The sequence below is a fragment of the Centroberyx gerrardi genome, chromosome 3 (assembly GCF_048128805.1).
Source record: "Centroberyx gerrardi isolate f3 chromosome 3, fCenGer3.hap1.cur.20231027, whole genome shotgun sequence".
Taxonomy (NCBI): domain Eukaryota; kingdom Metazoa; phylum Chordata; class Actinopteri; order Beryciformes; family Berycidae; genus Centroberyx; species Centroberyx gerrardi.
The window spans coordinates 2,538,720-2,558,301 of record NC_135999.1 but is presented as its reverse complement, the minus strand read 5'-3'; the positions used below and the strand labels follow the sequence as shown (position 1 = coordinate 2,558,301).

At 40.3% G+C, this 19,582-nt stretch overlaps 1 protein-coding gene, 1 non-coding gene and 1 pseudogene across 4 annotated transcripts; 2 read left to right on the top strand and 1 right to left on the bottom strand.

Moving 5' to 3' along the window:
• The first annotated feature begins 1,352 nt into the window (after positions 1 to 1,352).
• On the top strand, positions 1,353 to 1,598 carry LOC139911798 (small nucleolar RNA U3; annotated as a pseudogene).
• Positions 1,599 to 2,519: 921 nt separating this feature from the next.
• On the bottom strand, positions 2,520 to 2,735 carry LOC144538532 (small nucleolar RNA U3). Its single transcript, XR_013504324.1, has one exon. It is a non-coding gene; the product is annotated as a small nucleolar RNA U3 (small nucleolar RNA).
• A 3,168-nt stretch (positions 2,736 to 5,903) lies between these two features.
• LOC139925150 (NLR family CARD domain-containing protein 3-like) lies at positions 5,904 to 15,971 on the top strand. Of its 3 annotated transcripts, none has more exons than XM_078289806.1 (13): positions 5,904 to 5,948; positions 6,378 to 6,480; positions 6,594 to 6,710; positions 7,261 to 7,374; positions 7,639 to 7,715; positions 8,239 to 10,042; positions 10,152 to 10,325; positions 10,698 to 10,871; positions 12,367 to 12,540; positions 12,911 to 13,084; positions 13,562 to 13,735; positions 14,265 to 14,311; positions 14,565 to 15,971. In XM_078289806.1, exons 2-13 carry the CDS (start codon positions 6,392 to 6,394, stop codon positions 15,092 to 15,094), a joined length of 3,648 nt encoding a protein of 1,215 aa, XP_078145932.1. In that variant the 5' UTR covers positions 5,904 to 5,948; positions 6,378 to 6,391; the 3' UTR covers positions 15,095 to 15,971. The 3 variants fall into 3 exon arrangements, with proteins under 3 accessions (XP_078145932.1, XP_078145925.1, XP_078145930.1); XM_078289799.1 differs by having other exon boundaries at positions 5,920 to 5,948; positions 6,362 to 6,480; positions 7,258 to 7,374; XM_078289804.1 differs by lacking the exon at positions 5,904 to 5,948 and adding an exon at positions 6,240 to 6,247 and having other exon boundaries at positions 6,362 to 6,480; positions 7,258 to 7,374.
• Positions 15,972 to 19,582: the final 3,611 nt, after the last annotated feature.

Here is a 19,582-nt window from a genome sequence, read left to right as displayed (position 1 = left end):
CTCTCCAGGTCGAGACCTTTCCAACGATGTGTTTGGTTTAGCTCTACGACAAAGTTTTAATTTTCTCATTTCAGGGACACAACCCATCCCAGGCCTAGTTTCACAGAGCACTTTGAAGACCCAATATATAAAATGAAGCTTTTGGTTTCTTTGTCGTACAGCTAAACCAAATACATACGTGTGTGTGTGTGTGTGTGTGTGTGTCTGTGTCTGTGTGCGCGAGCGCATGTGTTGTTGACATTTGTTTCAGCCTTAGCAGTTATCCGTTTCCTTTACCAGCATAGATTACCACCCAAAGCAGTCATCAAATTATGAGTCACTGCACAAGATTCAGCACACACAAGAATAAATGCCTTGATCCTTAGTCAAATTTTATTCTGGTTTATGACACACAAAGGGCTTCCTCCCTATACAGTGATTACCTACCACTTCAACAACAATTCTAGCTAGGTTTATCTTGACTTTCCCTTTATTTCATTGCGTGGCAACATCCCATTGATGATGAAATGGAGCCTAATGTATTGCCTAATGTTTTATTTTGTATTTTGTTGTTATTTTTTTCTTTTCAGTAATATAATTTTTGTGTCAAAATGTCAACAAGCTATCTAATCTCTGTTTCTGTTTTGCCCCGCTCATAAAATCAAATCTGTGTTGCTTCATCAACAGTGAACATGAAGTCCTCATGTCTTAGGAGCTGATATCTTGATATCTAGCTAGTTAGCTGGAGTTATTGCACCATCACATCCAGAGGTTAAATCTTTGGTCTGACTGTAGGCTAAATTGTAGAAAATAATTACAGAGACTCCTGACTTATCTCTCTCCTGTAGTTTTCTTCTTTTTGAAGAAGTCCCACAGATCTACCTGCCCACCATCCCGTTTGGCCATGTTAGCATGTTATGCAGTTGTAGCTTGTGCTGTGCCATCAACTATTAAAAAACATACATTCATATTACTGTAATGCAGGTGCGTGTGTCCCCCCGCCCTCGGATTTGCTGAAAACTCCAGAGGCGCTAGCTATATTCTCTATAATGATTAAATATCAATAATAGGTGGTTTACAAAGAGGAATGAAAGGGGAGATGGTTTTTGACAATTTTTATTTCAAAGGGGATGGCATCCCCTCGCACCCCCTTCAAATCGACTACTGTATATATATAGATATATATAAATAAACTAGTAAAAGTGCTGAAAATTAATGACTGTAAGTGCTGTTTGGTACATATTCTAATCCAAGTATTTAATCTGCATGGAAATCCACATGCAAAGATCCAAACAGGAATTACTATGACTGTTTTATAAAATGGATTATTTTCAATAGACGCTCATCAGTTTCTCCACTTAAGATAAGTAATTGAGTTTATATTTTAAATTTATCACTGTAGGTTTATGGTTGATATTTGGTTCAAATCCCTCAGAGTGCTGGTGTTTAATGAAGAGCAGAAACCCCGAGTGAGAAGGACTTGTGTTTGGTCTCATTAACCACCATGATAAATCGTGATATTTCTTTCAGACAGTGAATAATGATTCTGTTCACTGTCATTGATCACTGTTCTTTGCTTCCTAGTGGAGCATTGAGGAAGGAAATATGATCTGAGTGGTTATTTACGACGATATGAAGATGAAGTCTGAGGTAAAATCAGTTGTAACAAAGAAGAAAAAGCTTGATTTGACCCTTTTGGTGTGTCAGGATATTTACGTGTTTAGCTAAATTTAAAGGAGCACAAATCCAACAAATTGCATACAAACTCCTGAAGTGTTGATAAATCAGAAGAGCTTCCACAAGAGAAGTGGTACTTCAACTATCCTGAAAATCTTCAGTAATTGTGTTGACATTATAGTTGGATGATGCTTTGAATGAATGAGTGTTGAACTGCTGTTACACCATCAGAAACATACAGTAGTCAACCTGAAGACTGGAAGTCTTTAATAACTGTTCTTTGCTTTCTGGTGGAGCACTGAGGAAATAATGTGATCAGACTGGTTACCTCCTGTTAATGTTTAAGGGAAATTAAGCTAATGCAGAAATAATCACTTGATTGATCACTTGATATGAAAAACTGTTTGGAGCTGCTGAGAGTAAAGTATACAGAAACTAACTTCTAAATAAACTGCTGTAGCTTTGGCTCAAAGAGTCAAAGAGTCTAGTTAGGAGCAGGCAGCGAAACTCTATACTGACAATATAAATCATTCCATATAAAGATGCTGATGACTGAACTGGAACAACTGACAGTCTGCTGTTTGACTGTTTGATGATGCAGAGCAGGCAGTTCAACACTGATCCATTCAGAGCTTCTTCAACTATAATGTCAACTCAATGCTGACAAGCTGGAGGAGAGTTCAAATCCTGCTGCACTAGTTAACACTTTATATTGATCACAGTCACAGCTTTGATAGTTTGTATACTAGATATCTTATTTATGTTTTGTTTCAGTATTAGCTTAAATCCAATAAAAACATGAAACTATAGAGGATGTCTTATTTAAGATGTGAAACCTATTTACTTTCCACATATTGTAAATAACCACTCAGATCATACTTCCTTCCTCAATACTCCACTAGGAAGCAAAGAACAGTCATCAATGACAGTGAACATATGAACTGAATCATTATTCACTGTCCACTTCACTGTCTGAAGGAAATATCACAACTCATCATGGTGGTTAGTGAGACCAAACACTTTAGAAACACGTTTCTCCAGTCAGAAACTATAGAAATGATCCCTGAAAGTAAAGTCTTAACTGAACAGTGGATGAAACCTGGAAGTCATTCATGGGAAAGTCCTTCTCACTCGGGGTTTCTGCTCTTCATTAAACACCAGCACTCTGAGGGATTTGACACAAATATCAACTGTAAACAACATACAGTGCTTCACTTACAATATAAACTCAGTTACTTATCTTAAGTGGAGAAACTGATGAGTATTGATTGAAAATAATCCATCATATAACATTCAAAGTGATTCCTGTTTGGATCATTACATGTGGATTTCCTTGCAGATCAGAACATGTAGTCATCATTAATGTTTAGCACTTTTAATAGTTTATATATATATATGAACTGGGGATGGGATGATATATTGAAATTCAATATATCACAATACAAAAATGTGACAATACGTATCGTGGGGCAGAAAAATGAATGGTGATATCAGCTCCATGTTATTCTGCTGTAGTAATCACTAATGAGACGCTTGACCATCAGTTTCACAAGCTCTCCATCCAAATGATATTACAGTAAAGGTAAGATAATGGCTTTTTTAATGTAGAATATCTGTGTTGACATGTTGAGATACAGATTGTGAAAATGTCTTCTTTGTTTGTTAGTGGAGCATTGAGGAAGAGAATATGATCAGAGTGGTTATAAAATAAATTGTTTCTATGTCTCTAGGCTAGGAAAGAAAAGCTTTAGTTGCGCGTGTTTACTGAAATCAAGGAACACTAAACCAAATCACACAAGATATCCAGTATAAAAACCCTAAATCAGCCCACCTAATGTGATCAATATAACGTGTTAACTAGTTGTTAACTAAGTGTTAACCTGCCTTCAGTGTTAATAATACACACTAAATACAGCACTGTAAGCAGTGATTTGTCCCATGGTTTCCTGGAAGATGCTACTGGTAGCATCATGACCAGCTGTTGAAGACTGTAGCAGACAGGCAGCAGGCTCGTTTGAGATGAGCAAGTCCTGCGCAGTTTTGACCAGCGCCTCGCTTATGGTTAGTAAAAGTTGTTTCGAGAATCTCGCGGGACCGAGGCGGGCGCAGTTTTTGGAGTGAGGTGCTGCAGTTGCTCTCCACCCACTGCACAACTCCAAGTATGATGGGAAACGCCTTGAGGTGACCTGCAGAGGATTCACCAACCACCAACCTTTATACATGTTGCTGGTACACAGCCATGCACAAGACTGCAGAGCCACCATAGAGCTTGCAGGGACGGCCTCAAGATGAAGAGACATCATTTACTATCCATGCTACATGGACACAAGCTGGGAACTGATCTCCCTGACTGGGTTGGCTGGGAAAGAGACATAAAGAGGCAAAACATCCACCCAGGTCACCTCACTTATGATGTGTTCAGGTGCATCAGAAGTATCTATAAACCAACCAAAGCTCATCATGCAGCTGAAACACTGCACCTCCATCACCAGGTACAATGTGCTGCTGTCTACTGAATATGTGCTGCACTGCACTTTATCCTCTCAGATAGATTGTTTGCCATATTGATCATTTGCATGGAAAACACAAAGTTTATTTGGATTGACTGATCTGATCTAACAATCCACCAGAGGGAAGCATTGGACTGTAGAAGCAGCAAGAGGAAGTGTTGTGATACACAGACACCCAATACCACTGATGTGATGAATATTTGATGTATATCAAAGTTCAATATATTAATATCAAACTTCAATGTATATAAAAGGTCATTATATACATATCAAAGTTCAATGTATATGTCAAAGTTTGATGCAAAGATAAATATTTCCTGTTTGGAACCCATACACATGCTAACATTTTGTAACCTGAATGTAAGCCAACAGCACTGAAGTTTGCTAGCAAGAGGGGAATTAGCCAAACCTGAACTTGAACTTGCCGTCCAGTTAGTTGGTCTCAACTCTCCAGCTAACTGTGTTAACTTTCACTGAGTCACAGATCATGTTGACAGACAGCTGTGGGGTGTGAAGAATACAGACCACAGAAACTAATGTGTACATTAGCATATTAGCACTTAGCATACTCTTGCTGCCATGTAGCCAGACAGGGAGTGTCAGAGATGGACTCTAGTGGGATATGAGCCTGGCTGGTTAATTGTGGGTTTATGAGGCCTTTCTCCTTGGGTAGCCTATATACACAAAAATTCATGAGCTTATTACAGTAACACTGAGCTGGCAGACTGTCAGTTTTCAGCATTAGCCCTTCAGTGTTTAAGAGTGGTTGTATTCTACCATGTTGCTGCACTACAGCATGAGTAGAACAGATTTAGACTATGAGACTAGGTCTACTATCATTCCATTCAGTTTCATTCAAGTTAAGGGGAAATTCAAGGGGAAAGCTAAATCCGTTTACACATATCTTTCACAGCTATAGTAGCATAATATTAAGTAAATCCTTTGTTGTGTTTTGCATTCAGTAGGTATTTAGATTTAGTGCAGGTGCATAGACCAAGGTGCCAGTAAGGAGTGCTGAGGAAATAGTAAGGGCACTAAATAGGGTGTACAGGAGAGTGAAGTGAGGAGTGAAGGGAGTGAGGAGGACAAAAGAAACTGATTTCTTCAATACACAGTGTCACCCACAATGACTGAAAATGAGGCAAATGAGTCAAAATAAATGAGATATGACAGTGTATTATTTTTATTTTTTATTTAAAACACATTCTAAAACTTATTTGTACTACAGTCGATCTACTTTGCAGTAGTTCTCCTGTTTTGAAGTTCACCATCTTCACAGGCTAGATATGTTTTGTCGTGTGTTTATTAACACAGGTTCACTACGGCAGTTAAGATCTCATCCAAAAGCTGCTTTATTGACAGACATTGCATACAACCCTCGGGTGACGTCAAGTAACTCTTTGTCTCTCATACTGTTAACCCTGCTACTCTATAACCGACCACCAGTGCCACCTGGTGGCGCACTGTCACAACTGCACCAATTGCAATACACCACATGGTTTGTATAATGAATCCTATCCAGATGTCGTGAACATTGTTTCTGCTTTTGATTTAACACTTTATTTATTTAAAAAATCTGCCTTTACAAAAAAGCATAATAAATTGAATCATAGCAAATCTGCCGCAGTAAAATGACACCAGACCAGCATCAAATGATGATGAAGGTGTCGATTTAAGGTCCCCCCCCCCCCCCCCCCTCTCCCTCCCTTGTTGATTTCCTTGTTGAAGCTGCTACTTTCACTTCCACTTATCGGCGTGACGCAGATTATTTAACGACAAAAGGTATTGTAGGCTAAGCAACATTTTATGTGACAGTTTATAGTGCATTATACTTTAAAGACTCAGCATATATTGTATCATACTATTACCGCATGCGATTAGCTTATTTAGCCTATAAAAAGAGGAAAGTGTGTCTGTTTGAAAACCCGCAGTTTAGGTTCAAAACATAACTCAACACTTCCAACAGTTTTCCAACGTATTAGTGTTTGAGTGTTAGTGACGTCATCTAATAAGAGCAGAAGTAGAAGCAGTAATTTGATGTGTTGCTTTCTGAACGTGTTTAATCAGGACACAGCCTGCAGGTTTGTACACTCAGTGTATATGTGACATGTTACTGACAGGAGTGATCACAGCCCTTTAAGTAATATATCCTGTAAAGGAAACTTTATTCTAATGAATCAGTCCATCTATCACAGCATGTTGGGTGTAAAGGTGTTCGCTCCACTATGAGTCTGTCTGAGGAGAGAGAGGAGGAGCTCCCTCCCTCTAAAACCACTCTGTCTGGGGAACATGACAGCCAGACCAAAGCTGAGAGGTAAGATGAGGATCTCTAACTGTCCATGACTGTTCTCCATCTCAGAGCTCAGCAGTGAAATCATTAACCCATCATTATTCAGAGTAAAAGTCTCTGTCTCTGTTGTGTTGAAGCCCAGTCCAGCAGGAGAGAGCAGACTCCCCTGTACCCAGCTGTGTGTCCATGAAGAGTGACCAGTCTATGGATCGTCCTATTGAGTTCAAAGATGGACAGCACTCTACTGAGCAAAGGTAAGGATTGAAAACAGATGAGTTTGTTATTATTCGATTCTGAACAGAGGAAAGAAGTCATGATACTCTGTTGATTTAGTTTCTTCTCTCAAAACATCACATGAAATAATCAGAGCAGCATCAGAGCATCAGAGTCCAAGGATTTCTTTATTTATTTTAAAGAACAGCATTTTTCAGACAAAAAATAAGTTGTTATTTGCATGAAAACATGTGACATTATATTCTTATTTTTAACAATTACTGTATTTATCCAGAAGGGTTTTACTTTGCATACATGCTCTTTTGCAGCATTGCTCTGCTTCACATCCATACAGTTACAGATATTCATACCAGAGCTGCTCAGTACAACCACAGTCTTCTGCTGTTGGTCACTGAGCAGCTCTACCAGAACAGTCTAATTGGTGGTAGTTGCACAGGGTGGAGAAAGAGTTACGTATTCACTCTGACTTTCAAAGTTGGTACTGGGATTCAAACTGGCAACCTGCTGGTCAAAACTCTGCTTCTCTAACATTTTTACTGCCACCACCCCTGTTTTATCAATCCTGAGCAGGATCCAGCAGGAGAGAGCAGACTCCCCTGTACCCAGCTGTGTGTCCATGAAGAGTAACCGGTCTATGGATCGTCCTATTGAGTTCAAAGATGGACAGCACTCTACTGAGCAAAGGTAAGAATTGAAAACAGATGAGTTTGTTATTATTCGATTCTACTGAACAGAGGAAAAAAGTCATGATACTCTGTTGATTTAGTTTCTTCTCTCAAAACATCACATAGAATAATCAGAGCAGCATTTACAGTGGAGTTTACATTGTATTTCAACTAGGATCCATCATGACAGAACATAGTCACCTTTAACCGCCTGTGTATGTGTGTGTGTGTGTGTGTATGTGTGTGACATTATATAACCTAATACATCATGTTTTCTCCATAGTCCACCAGGGGAGGTCAGAGGTTCCCAGCGGTCAGTCTGTCCAGGAGCTTCAAACAGACCTGAACTCCGTATTTATGGTGTGTAAATGTACAACAACACATTTTACTTTACATTTTACTGCAGGTACAAATTAAATACAAAACAACCACTCTGGTCGTAACAGTCTTCAAGCTGCACTCTTTAGACCAGTGGGCTTTCAGTCTATGCCAGATGGATCTGATGTTGTTATTCACGATTTTAGTAAGAAAGTTTAATTCAAATATTATTCTGTTCCAGCTGCTTAACCCATTTCTCAAAAAAGATCTATTCAATTCCAGATTGGAAGATAAATGAGCACAATCCTCATGAACCATCAGCTAAAATTATTGATTAGTTCATGCGGGTGTATCATGCTGAACACAGTATTGTTTATTAACAAAACAAAATACCACCACAGTTGCTTTTCACATTTGGCTGCACACACAGTCAGGACCTGTTTGTCCACCAGTGATGAGCAGAATAGATGCCATGGGGTTGGGAAAAGTATGCATTCACTGAGAAATGGTTACACTTCTCATATTTACAGCAACATCCACTGATTGATGTAATTTGTTCATTCAGAAACTCCTGCTGCAGTGTGCCAACGTAAACTCAAATCCAATGTGAAGGAGAAGTTTCAGTGTGTGTTTGAGGGGATTGCTAAAGCAGGAAATCCAACACCTCTGAATCAGATCTACACAGAGCTCCACATCACAGAGGGAGAGAGTGGAGAGGTCAATGATGAACATGAGGTCAGACAGATTGAAACAGCATCCAGGAAACCAGCAAGACCAGAAACAACAATCAAATGTGAAGACATCTTTAAACCCTTACCTGGAAGAGAGAAACCAACCAGAACATTGATGACAAAGGGAGTGGCTGGCATTGGGAAAACAGTCTTAACACAGAAGTTCACTCTGGACTGGGCTGAAGACAAAGCCAACCAGGATGTACAGTTCACATTTCCATTCACTTTCCGAGAGCTGAATCTGCTGAAAGGGAAAAAGCACAGCTTGGTGGAACTTCTTCATCACTTCTTTACTGAGACCAAAGAAGCAGGAATCTGCCGGTTTGACAAGTTCCAGGTTGTGTTCATCTTTGACGGTCTGGATGAGTGTCGACTTCCTCTAGACTTCCAGAACAACGAGATCCTGACTGATGTTACAGAGTCGACCTCAGTGGATGTGCTGCTGACAAACCTCATCAAGGGGAAACTGCTTCCCTCTGCTCGCCTCTGGATAACCACACGACCTGCAGCGGCCAATCAGATCCCTCCTGAGTGCGTTGACATGGTGACAGAGGTGAGAGGCTTCACTGACCCACAGAAGGAGGAGTACTTCAGGAAGAGATTCAGAGATGAGGAGCAGGCCAGCAGAATCATCTCCCACATCAAGACTTCACGAAGCCTCCACATCGTGTGCCACATCCCAGTCTTCTGCTGGATCACTGCTGCAGTTCTGGAGCATGTGTTGAGAACCACCGAGAGAGGAGACCTGCCCAAGACCCTGACTGAGATGTACATCCACTTCCTGGTGGTTCAGTCCAAACAGAAGAATGTCAAGTATCATGGGAGAGCTCAGACAGATCCACTCTGGTGTAAAAAGAGCAGGAAGATGATTAAATCTCTGGGAAAACTGGCTTTTGAGCAGCTAGAGAAAGGCAACCTGATCTTCTATGAAGCCGAGCTGACAGAGTGTGGCATTGATATCAGAGCAGCCTCAGTGTACTCAGGAGTGTTCACACAGATCTTTAAAGAGGAGTGTGGGCTGATCCAGGACAAGGTGTTCTGCTTTGTCCATCTGAGCATTCAGGAGTTTCTGGCTGCTGTTTATGTCTTTCTGTCATTCATCAACACTGGTGTCAATAAACTGTCAGAAACTCAATCAACATCCTGGTGGTTGACACTATTCAGAGACAAATCTAAACTAACAGACCTCTACCAGAGTGCTGTGGACAAGGCCTTACAGAGTCCAAATGGACACCTGGACTTGTTCCTCCGCTTCCTCCTGGGTCTTTCACTGCAGACCAATCAGACTCTCCTACGAGGCCTGCTGACACAGACAGGAAGTAGCTCACAGACCAATCAGGAAACAGTCCAGTACATCAAGGAGAACATCAGGGAGAATCCGTCTGCAGAGAGAAGCATCAATCTGTTCCACTGTCTGAATGAGATGAATGACCGTTCTCTAGTGGAGGAGATCCAACAGTACCTGAGATCAGGAAGTCTCTCCACAGAGAAACTCTCCCCTGCTCAGTGGTCGGCTCTGGCCTTCATCTTACTGTCATCAGAAGAAGAGCTGGACGTGTTTGACCTGAAGAAATACTCTGCTTCAGAGGAGGCTCTTCTGAGGCTGCTGCCAGTGGTCAAAGCCTCCAATATAGCTCTGTAGGTGCATGCATAACTGGATATATTCAATATATTAAATATAATATTAATACAGAAGAGAAAAAATACATATTTTCAAACTTGTTGTTCATCACTAATTCTTCTTCAGGCTGAGTGGCTGTCAGCTGTCAGAGAGAAGCTGTGAAGCTCTGGCCTCAGTTCTCAGCTCCCAGTCCTCTAGTCTGAGAGAGCTGGACCTGAGTAACAACGACCTGCAGGATTCAGGACTGAAGCTGCTCTCTGCTGGACTGGAGAGTCCACACTGTAGACTGGAAACTCTCAGGTAAGATCAGGTTATGATGCTTTTGTGTAACAATAGGTTGTAGCTATAATATTGCAGGCTGTTTTTTTTTAATGTATTATTGTGTTGTTTTTTGTTTTATTTGTCATCATTTTTCAGCATTTGTCAAAATCATTTTGTATGGCATAAACACTGTGTGATAAAAATGCATTGTGTTGTATTCCTTTTCTTTTCTACTCTGTTCTCTTAATTCTTTTAAAAGGCTGGACAGGGTTTGTTTGATCTCTGAAACACCCAATGTTCTCTGTCCAAGTGTACTTCAGTGAGACACTGAACCCCTTCCTGCTCACTGACTGAGTCGCTCTGGAAAGCTAAACATCTAAAATATAAAAGAAAAAAAATATATTTTTTCAGGTTGAATCAAAACAAGCTCACAGAGAAATGCTGTAAGGAGTTGTCATCAGTTCTCAGCTCCCAGTCCTCTAGTCTGAGAGAGCTGGACCTGAGTAACAACGACCTGCAGGATTCAGGAGTGAAGCTGCTCTCTGCTGGACTGGAGAGTCCACACTGTAGACTGGAGACTCTCAGGTCAGTACTCCTGAACAGAGGTGGAACTGAAGGATTTCAGAAATCTCTGAAATCTCTACTAGAAATCTCTACTAGCCCAGACAAATTATTACTAGCCAAGTATAGATAATGTAATATTCAAGTTTATCAAGACAGATCATGCTCTAAAGTTACATACATGCATAAAAATCACAAGTTGATGTTCTTATATCATATTTTATTAATGCTAGATCAGTATAAGTGATGTAATGTTCAAATTTAACAAGGTAAACTACAAGGCACTTGACAGAGCGCAAACGTCCACCAATGCTGAACAATTGTCCAACTTGCAAAGTTGCAGCCTGAATTTGCAGATCTGCAACCATAACGGTTTATGTTTGGTTATCATTTGTCTTCAGGGTTTAATTTACCTGGAGCTCTTGAAAATAGCACTTGAATGCAACGCCGTTTAGCAGCCGATTTGCAAGTCTTGGATGTTGGACTTTCCCACCAGCACATGAACGCAGCACAATAGTTATGGCTAAAAATTAAAATCCTCTAATGGTGGAAATCCCAGATCCAAATCACCACCAAAATCTAATCAACTGATCCTTGGATCAAGAACGATCTGTCCAACAAATTTCAGACAAATCCGTTGGTAACTTTATCTTGCTAACAAACAGACAAACAAGCAGGGATGAAAAGAAAACCTCCTCCAGCTTCGTTAGAGGAGGAAACCGTGCTTTAAAATTATATATACCTCCTTTTCTGGATGAGGTTCTTAGCGCTGCTGTTGTTGTTTACATTGTCTACTTCTGTCAGTGAGCTAAAGAGCTAAAAAGCTGCCTGTCTCTCGCCTCAGCTTTGAGCGTTGTTGCTATGGCAACAGTGCAGAGTTCTGATAGGCCGGCTGATGCAGAGACAAGCCCTTCAATTTTATCACAGGCATGGAAGATAAAATTAACCCAACACCCTTCTAGTGGCCTTTTTCTTTTAAAGGGATAGTTCACCCAAAAATGAACATTCTGTCATTATCTACTCGCCCTCATGCCAGTTGTTTGTCCACATAACACACAGGGAGGTTCCCAGCACAGCTCCGTAGCAGCTTTCTCCAAAACAACTGAAGTCAATAGAGACCGTTTCTTTACAGTTCCAAAAATAATCACATTTACTTAGTATCTCCTTAAATATCTTTTTACGTTTTAGCAAATCTCTCTCGCCTGACGGGTTAGTGATCTTTGTATCTGACTCGCCCGAGGTGAAAAATACTCGCCACTGGCGAGCGGGCGAGTATTATTTCCAGCCCTGGTCCTGAACCTGTAAAGACCCTGCAAGTTTAACATCGGGATTTAAGAGCTATTTTACTTAAGTAATGTTCAGTTTAATTGGAAAGGAAATCTTAAAACATATTCAAAATCAGTATTCTTCTCATCCAGTTTTACATACACAGCCATAATAGCAGTGCCTAACAAAAAACAGAAATCAATTATATTAAATAAAAGAGAGTAACATGTCATATCTGTACATCTCCATTGAGGCTGAGCTACTGTCAGCTGTCAGAGAGAAGCTGTGAAGCTCTGGCCTCAGTTCTCAGCTCCCAGTCCTCCAGTCTGAGAGAGCTGGACCTGAGTAACAACGACCTGCAGGATTCAGGACTGAAGCTGCTCTCTGCTGGACTGGAGAGTCGACACTGTAGACTGGAAACTCTCAGGTAAGATCAGGTTATGATGCTTTTGTGTAACAATAGGTTGTAGCTATAATATTGCAGGCTGTTTTTTTTTATGTATTTATGTTGATTTTTGTTTTATTTGTCATAATTTTTCAGCATTTGTCAAAATCATTTTGTATGGCATAAACACTGTGTGATAAAAATGCATTGTGTTGTATTCCTTTTCTTTTCTACTCTGTTCTCTTAATTCTATTAAAAGGCTGGACAGGGTTTGTTTGATCTCTGAAACACCCAATGTTCTCTGTCCAAGTGTACTTCAGTGAGACACTGAACCCCTTCCTGCTCACTGACTGAGTCGCTCTGGAAAGCTAAACATCTAAAATATAAAAGAAAAAAAAATCTATTTTTTCAGGTTGAATCAAAACAAGCTCACAGAGAAATGCTGTAAGGAGTTGTCATCAGTTCTCAGCTCCCAGTCCTCTAGTCTGAGAAAGCTGGACCTGAGTAACAACGACCTGCAGGATTCAGGAGTGAAGCTGCTCTCTGCTGGACTGGAGAGTCCACACTGTAGACTGGAGACTCTCAGGTCAGTATCCCTCAACCTGTTCAACAGACGACCATTTACATCCTGCTTTACATACAGGTTACTATCAGCAGACAAACACCTGTGGAGGATTTTCTCTGCGCATGTAATTTTAAAACCAATTGTGATACCAACATTTAGCACTTCCTAGCCACGGTGAATTACTTTCCATGAGGATATTTAATTCTTTCCTCTCCTTGCTGCCTCAGTTGTTGAAACCTAAAATACCAGAAAGGACTTCTGATATTCTGTCACAAAGTGAGTGGAGAACTCTCAAACTGGAGCAAATGAAACCACAAAGCTGATCAGCCAACTGTTTGTATTTGAGGCAGTTACAGTTTTGCTAGAATTTGACGGCATTATCACAACTAATTTCACAGTAGGTTACTAATAAAATCTGACATGTGGCTTGATTTGTTTGAGTGTGTGTGTGTGTGTGTGTGTGTGTGTGTGTGTGTGTGTGTGTGTGTGTGTGTGCAGGCTGTCAGGCTGTCTGCTCTCAGAGGAAGGCTGTGCTTCTCTGGCCTCAGCTCTGAGCTCCAACCCCTCCCATCTGAGAGAGCTGGACCTGAGCTACAATCATCCAGGAGACTCAGGAGTGAAGCTGCTCTCTGCTGGACTGGAGGATCCACACTGGAGACTGGACTCTCTCAGGTCTGGAGAGGCAACGTCTGCTAGAACAGTGGTTCTCAACATGGGGTCTGGGGACCACCAGGGGTCCTTGAGGTGGTTCCAGGGGGTCCCCAGCAAATTGATGAATTGTTAAACTTCACCATTATTCATTTACAGGAAGTGAACACAATTAGAGAATGTAGAAGAATCACTGTTTTGGTCATAGTTTCACTGTTTTCTCTCTACCTACAATACAGATAGTCATGGAATTCCGTACAAAATCATTTCTAACAATAAAAAATATTCTCAGATTTGGGTCTGAGAGACAAAATCTCGTCAAATGGGGGTCCATGGCTCTAATGTGGACTAGATTAGGGGTTCTTGATATGAAAAAGGTTGACAATCACTGTGCTAGAAGGCTGAGAGTCACACACATTTTCTCTGTCACACTGAGGAGTATTGATTAATGTTTAATGGTGGATATGAGTGATGTATGGAAAATCCTTCATAGGGAAGGTTAGGTTTCTATCATCAAATAGAATATTCTGGTCTGACTTTGTTTCCCCCACAGTGTGGACCATGGTGGAGTCCAGAGGTTGAAACCAGGTGTGAGGAAGTGTAAGTGTGTATTTAGTTTGATTCAGGAAAACAAAGCAGCAAACATTCAACTGCTTACATGGAAAGTCCCTCTACACAGCAGCATGTGACATCTATTCATTCAAGTCCTACTGTGACTGAAGATGATGGCTGATATAATGTCATCATGAAACTGTTAAGAAATTAAAGGTCAAAGTGTTAATAAATCAACAAATAATAAACAGCTCTATTAGAATAAAAATAGTTTCTGTATTGAGTCTTGTTCTCTCATCAGATGCCTGTGAAGTCACTCTGGACCCAAACACAGCAAACAGAAACCTCTTCCTGTCTGAAGACAACAGAGAGGTGACAGCAGTGAGAGAGGAGCAGCCATATCCTGATCACCCAGAGAGATTTAACTGCTGGCCTCAGCTGCTGTGTAGAAATGGTCTGACTGGTCGCTGTTACTGGGAGGTCGAGAGGAAAGGACTGGTTTATATAGGAGTGACTTACAGAGGAATCATTAGGAGAGGATTGGGTGATGACAGCAGGCTTGGATGGAATGACAAGTCCTGGAGTCTGGAGTGCTATGATGATCTTTACTCTGCCTGGCACAATAACACATCAGTATCCACAGGAATCTCCTCCTCTGACTCTGACAGAGTAGCAGTGTATCTGGACTGGTCTGCTGGCTCTCTGTCCTTCTACAGAGTTTCCTCTGACACACTGATCCACATCCACACCTTCCACTCCACATTCACTGAACCACTCTACCCTGGGTTCTGGTTTAGGTCGTCTGGTTCCTCAGTGTCTCTTGTCAGATAGAGGAGGAGAGAGAAACACTCACACTGCTGACCAAAGACAGCTGCTGAAATTATATTCACTCTGTACAGGATCACACACACACACACACACACACACATGCACACAGCTATGCCTTCAAATAAGAATATTAATGTTTGTAATCACGTCACATGTACAAAAAAACAGATATTTTATTTGGAAAATGAAATGAATGAGATATTTAACCAGACAAAATCAAGTTATTGTTGTTCACCTGAGAGTCTGTTGTTGATGATTGACAGGTTAAAATATCTTTCCTTTGGACCTTTGTTTTGTTATTAATTTATTAATGTCACACCAAGCTAAACATCTATCATGTTTCCAACAATTTAAGTTAAAATTAATATTGATCTTATTGGTTTCAAACAAGCACAGTTTCAAACACTTTTTTTATTGTCAAAATTGTTTTTTACTTACTATGTGATTATAATTTTCCTAAAATCAACCAATATCTTGTTCCATAGTTGTATAAATGAGGAGATGAGTGTGTGCATAAAAGTATTGACAGTTGACATCACTGGTTAATTAGGAAGGTAGATCCATTATGAATTTTGTGGTTTTGTAAGCATTGCAGTCATAAATATATATTATAAATACAAACAAGCCTATGTTATTGATTAATGCATATATTTATATTGTGTTATATTTTTTCATAAAAATGAGCTCTTGCTCTATTATTGCCATGCTACCACTGATTGTTGTTTCTCATCATCTCCTGTTTTAAGTAAAGGGTGTAAACATACAGCAAAAAATAGGGTGTAAGCATGCAGCTAAAATAATGGTTGAATTGAATGAACGTTAGGATACAGTCACGTTGTATTTTAAAATACTCATCTGGAAATAAAGGGTGTAAACATTCTGCTTATAACAAATGTGGAATTGGATGAACATGTAGGATACTGTAACACTAGCTATTGCCCCTAATACACAAGGCGACATTCCTTTTATCCCTCATTTCATCCCTCATTTGCATTAGCTTACATAGAACCAGTTTACATAGAGTTAAAGAGTTAACTCATGGCACACAGCCCCCAGACTCTCAGCTGTGTTGCTCCCAGCTGATCTTTAGCACCATGTAAGCTAGCTGCTGAACAACGAAATCAAGCCGAAAACACGGCAATTGATCGGAGAAAAGAATATCGTGATACAAACCCTGTGGAAAATGATGCTCTAAAAATAAATAAATGATCGTGCGACTTGTGTTTCACGAACTTACTCGCCATATTAATGTTTGATGTCCACTTAAAGCTGGGGATACACTAGACAACTATTGCCCCGATTTTAGCCAGGATTCACAATCGGATTCACAATCGGCCGTGTGTTCTGGTCTGCACTAGTCTGCAGATTTTGGGTGGTGTATGAGGGGTACAGACTCTAATCGACAAGTGTGTGAGGGGAACAGACTCTAATCTCTCGCCTCCCGACGTGAGTTGGAGCCACTACGATTATATCAAACACGTTTGATTTTTACAAGCGGAATCTGGACGCAGTCGGGTAGTGTGTACTCGTCACCAACTCAAATGCGAATGGATCCCGTCAATAGCCAATGAAAAACTATGAAGCTATGCCATAACAAGCCAATACAAGCACACACCAAGGAGCAATCAACTAGCCTAGTTAATTCTTCATAGAATATATTTATAGATAGGCCTACCGATCTTTCTGGTACCAATAGGCACACAGGAAAAAAATACAGACTCAATTATTGATTACACAAAACCTTGGCTGCCAGATGCCGATTTTAGACCGGAAAGTCAGGTTTTATAATTATTATTTATTAGCCTACATGTCCATGTTCGCAGTCCGGTTTTGCAACACAATCATCTGGCACCGTAGCCAACATCGTCTACAAACATTTTCAGCTCCCACTTCATAGCTTTGGCTCCTTATGTAGCAACAGGTATTTGATTCACATTGCTGCTCACCTGCAGCTCCTCTGCGGTCCATACTGCTACGTCTGCCCTTCTACACCTTTATGTAAATGCGTTCTGGATCTGTGTATTTTTTGGTAATTCTATTTTCCTCCCTCTCTGCTTCTCTCTCTCTCCTTTCCGCTTTCCAGGCCTTGATGATGCTGAAAGACGCACAGCTCTATGTTCAGGTTGCAATCCCAAAATAGGCTTTTTTTTTAATTTTTGTTATTTTATTTTCTGCTTTACAAAGGAGAAAAGGAAAATCAAGTCCTTTGTATATTTTGTATCTGCCGTTTCTCACCAAGAAAACGGACAATGCCTTGTCTACTTGGATGGATTTTGAAATGAAAATTAAATCATCATTCGTTTTCAATTTTTTATTTTCTGTTTCTGAAAAGAAAATAGAATGGCCAAAAAATACACGGACTGTTTCTTCCTTTATTCCATGCAGATGGTGGCGCAACAACAACAGCAAGCTCTAGTACCCATAAAAATGTATAATGTGAATTTATATCTATGCTTTGCTACCGGCATCTCGTAGTGTACCGCGAGAGCTCGTGTTTTCATGTGAGTTTGGTGCGTTCAGTTTGGTTCAGTTGCAGTGACAAGTCGAGTAGTGTGTGATCCCTCATCTGGCGTAGTCGTTAAGTGTGTGATCCCCAGTTTTTCAGTCGTCGTAAAAAATCTGCAGAAACCAGTCGGTTAGTGTATACGCCCAGTCTTTTCCCAGGTTAGGATTTTAAAAGTTGTGTGGTGTATCCCCATCTTAAGTCTCTGTTCTGTATGTATTCTGCACAGTGTAATACATGCAGCATTTATAGTTAAAATGGCACATATTATGGCATTTTTCATTATTATCATGACATCAAACATTAATATGGGTGCTCACTAATTGAATTTGACGATTAAATACAAAACAGTAGGCTATTTCTACCGATTTAAAATCTTGTGGCATGGGGGTGAGTAGATGATGACTGAATTTTCATTTTGGGTGAACTATTCCTTTAATCTTACCTCACGATACTATACCAGCCAAGGTGTATCACAATACCAAGTAGTATCATAATAATATGATATTATTCTAAACTGACCAAAAATATAAAAGCAACATGCAACAATTTTCAAGATTTTACTTGGTTACAGTTCATATGAGAAAATCATTTGAGAGAAATTCTGGGCAAAGGAGAAATGCTCAGTAACAGGGATGTAAACAAACTTGTACTTGAAAAATAAGCAGAGAACACGGATTTAACACGGATTTAACACGGATTTAACACGGATTTAACACGGATTTAAACAAATTTGTAAACAAAATTTGAGAGAAATAAGCCTTTTGTGTGCATAGAAAAAGTCTTAGATCTTTTATTTCAACTCATGAAAAATGGGAGCAAAAACAAAAGTGTTGCGTTTATATTTTTGTTCAATATACATGAGGATGATGGAGTCTGCAGAGACAGAATCTGAGGAAGAAAAATGGACTGAAAGCTTGAGAATAAATAAGAAAGTTGTGACTTTTAAACTGGACACAGGCGCAGACTGCAATGCAATGTCAGTTAAAACATTGAATGCACTTGATGTTAGAGGCAGGCTCAGGGCGAGTAAAAGCAAACTCGTTGCTTTCTTTGGCCATAAGATAGCACCACTGGGCAAGAGAGCACTAACATGTGAGTACCAGGGCCAAAAGCACAACATTGTGTTTGAAATCACACAAGATGTTCCAGCTATACTGGGAGGAGACACTTGTTTGAAACTAGGCTTAGTAAAGAGAATGCATGATGTTGGAAAGGAGAATGACATTCTTAAAGACTATGATGATCTCTTCAATGGACTAGGTTGCATACCTGGTCAGCACCATATACAGATTGACCACACAGTTACACCCGTCGTGCATGCTCCCAGGGGGATTCCAGTAGCACTCAGGGACAGAGTAGTTGAGGAACTACAACGCATGGAAAAATTGGGAGTAATTGCAAGGCAGATTGAGCCAACAGAGTGGGTTAATAGTATGGTAACTGTGGTCACACCCAAGAAAATCTGTATCTGCATGGATCCAAAAGACTTGAATCAAGCTATCAAACGGGAGCACTACCCATTGCTCACTGTTGAGGAAGTAGTTTCCCGTATGCCACATGCAAAGTACTTTTCTGTGCTTGACGCTAATCACGGTTTTTGGCAGATAAAGCTTGATGCTGAAAGCTCAAAGCTGTGCACCTTTAACACCACCATAGAAAGATACAGATTCCTACGTTTGCCGTTTGGGATTTCATCGGTGCCAGAGGTGTTTCAGAGGGCTATCGCGCAGATGATTGAAGGTCTAGATGGTGTTGTAAACATCATCAATGACTTGCTTGTTTGGGGAGACTCCATGGAAGAGCATGACCACAGGCTGAAGAAGTTGTTGGAGAGAGCAAGGGAGTACAACCTGAAACTTAACAAAAACAAGTGCTTTATCAGGACAAAAGAAATCAAATACATCGGACACACACTCAGCACCAGTGGACTGAGACCGGATGAGGAAAAAGTGAGAGCAGTGACACAGCTACTACCGCCACAGAAC

Bases quoted from the DNA above. Each gene is read 5' to 3' on its own strand.
- LOC139925150 (XM_078289799.1), top strand. From the start codon at position 6,392: ATGAGTCTGTCTGAGGAGAGAGAGGAGGAGCTCCCTCCCTCTAAAACC. The intron at 10,043-10,151 runs GTAGGTGCATGC...ATTCTTCTTCAG, and splicing joins AAAGCCTCCAATATAGCTCT to GCTGAGTGGCTGTCAGCTGT. The intron at 13,085-13,561 runs GTCAGTATCCCT...GTGTGTGTGCAG, and splicing joins TGTAGACTGGAGACTCTCAG to GCTGTCAGGCTGTCTGCTCT.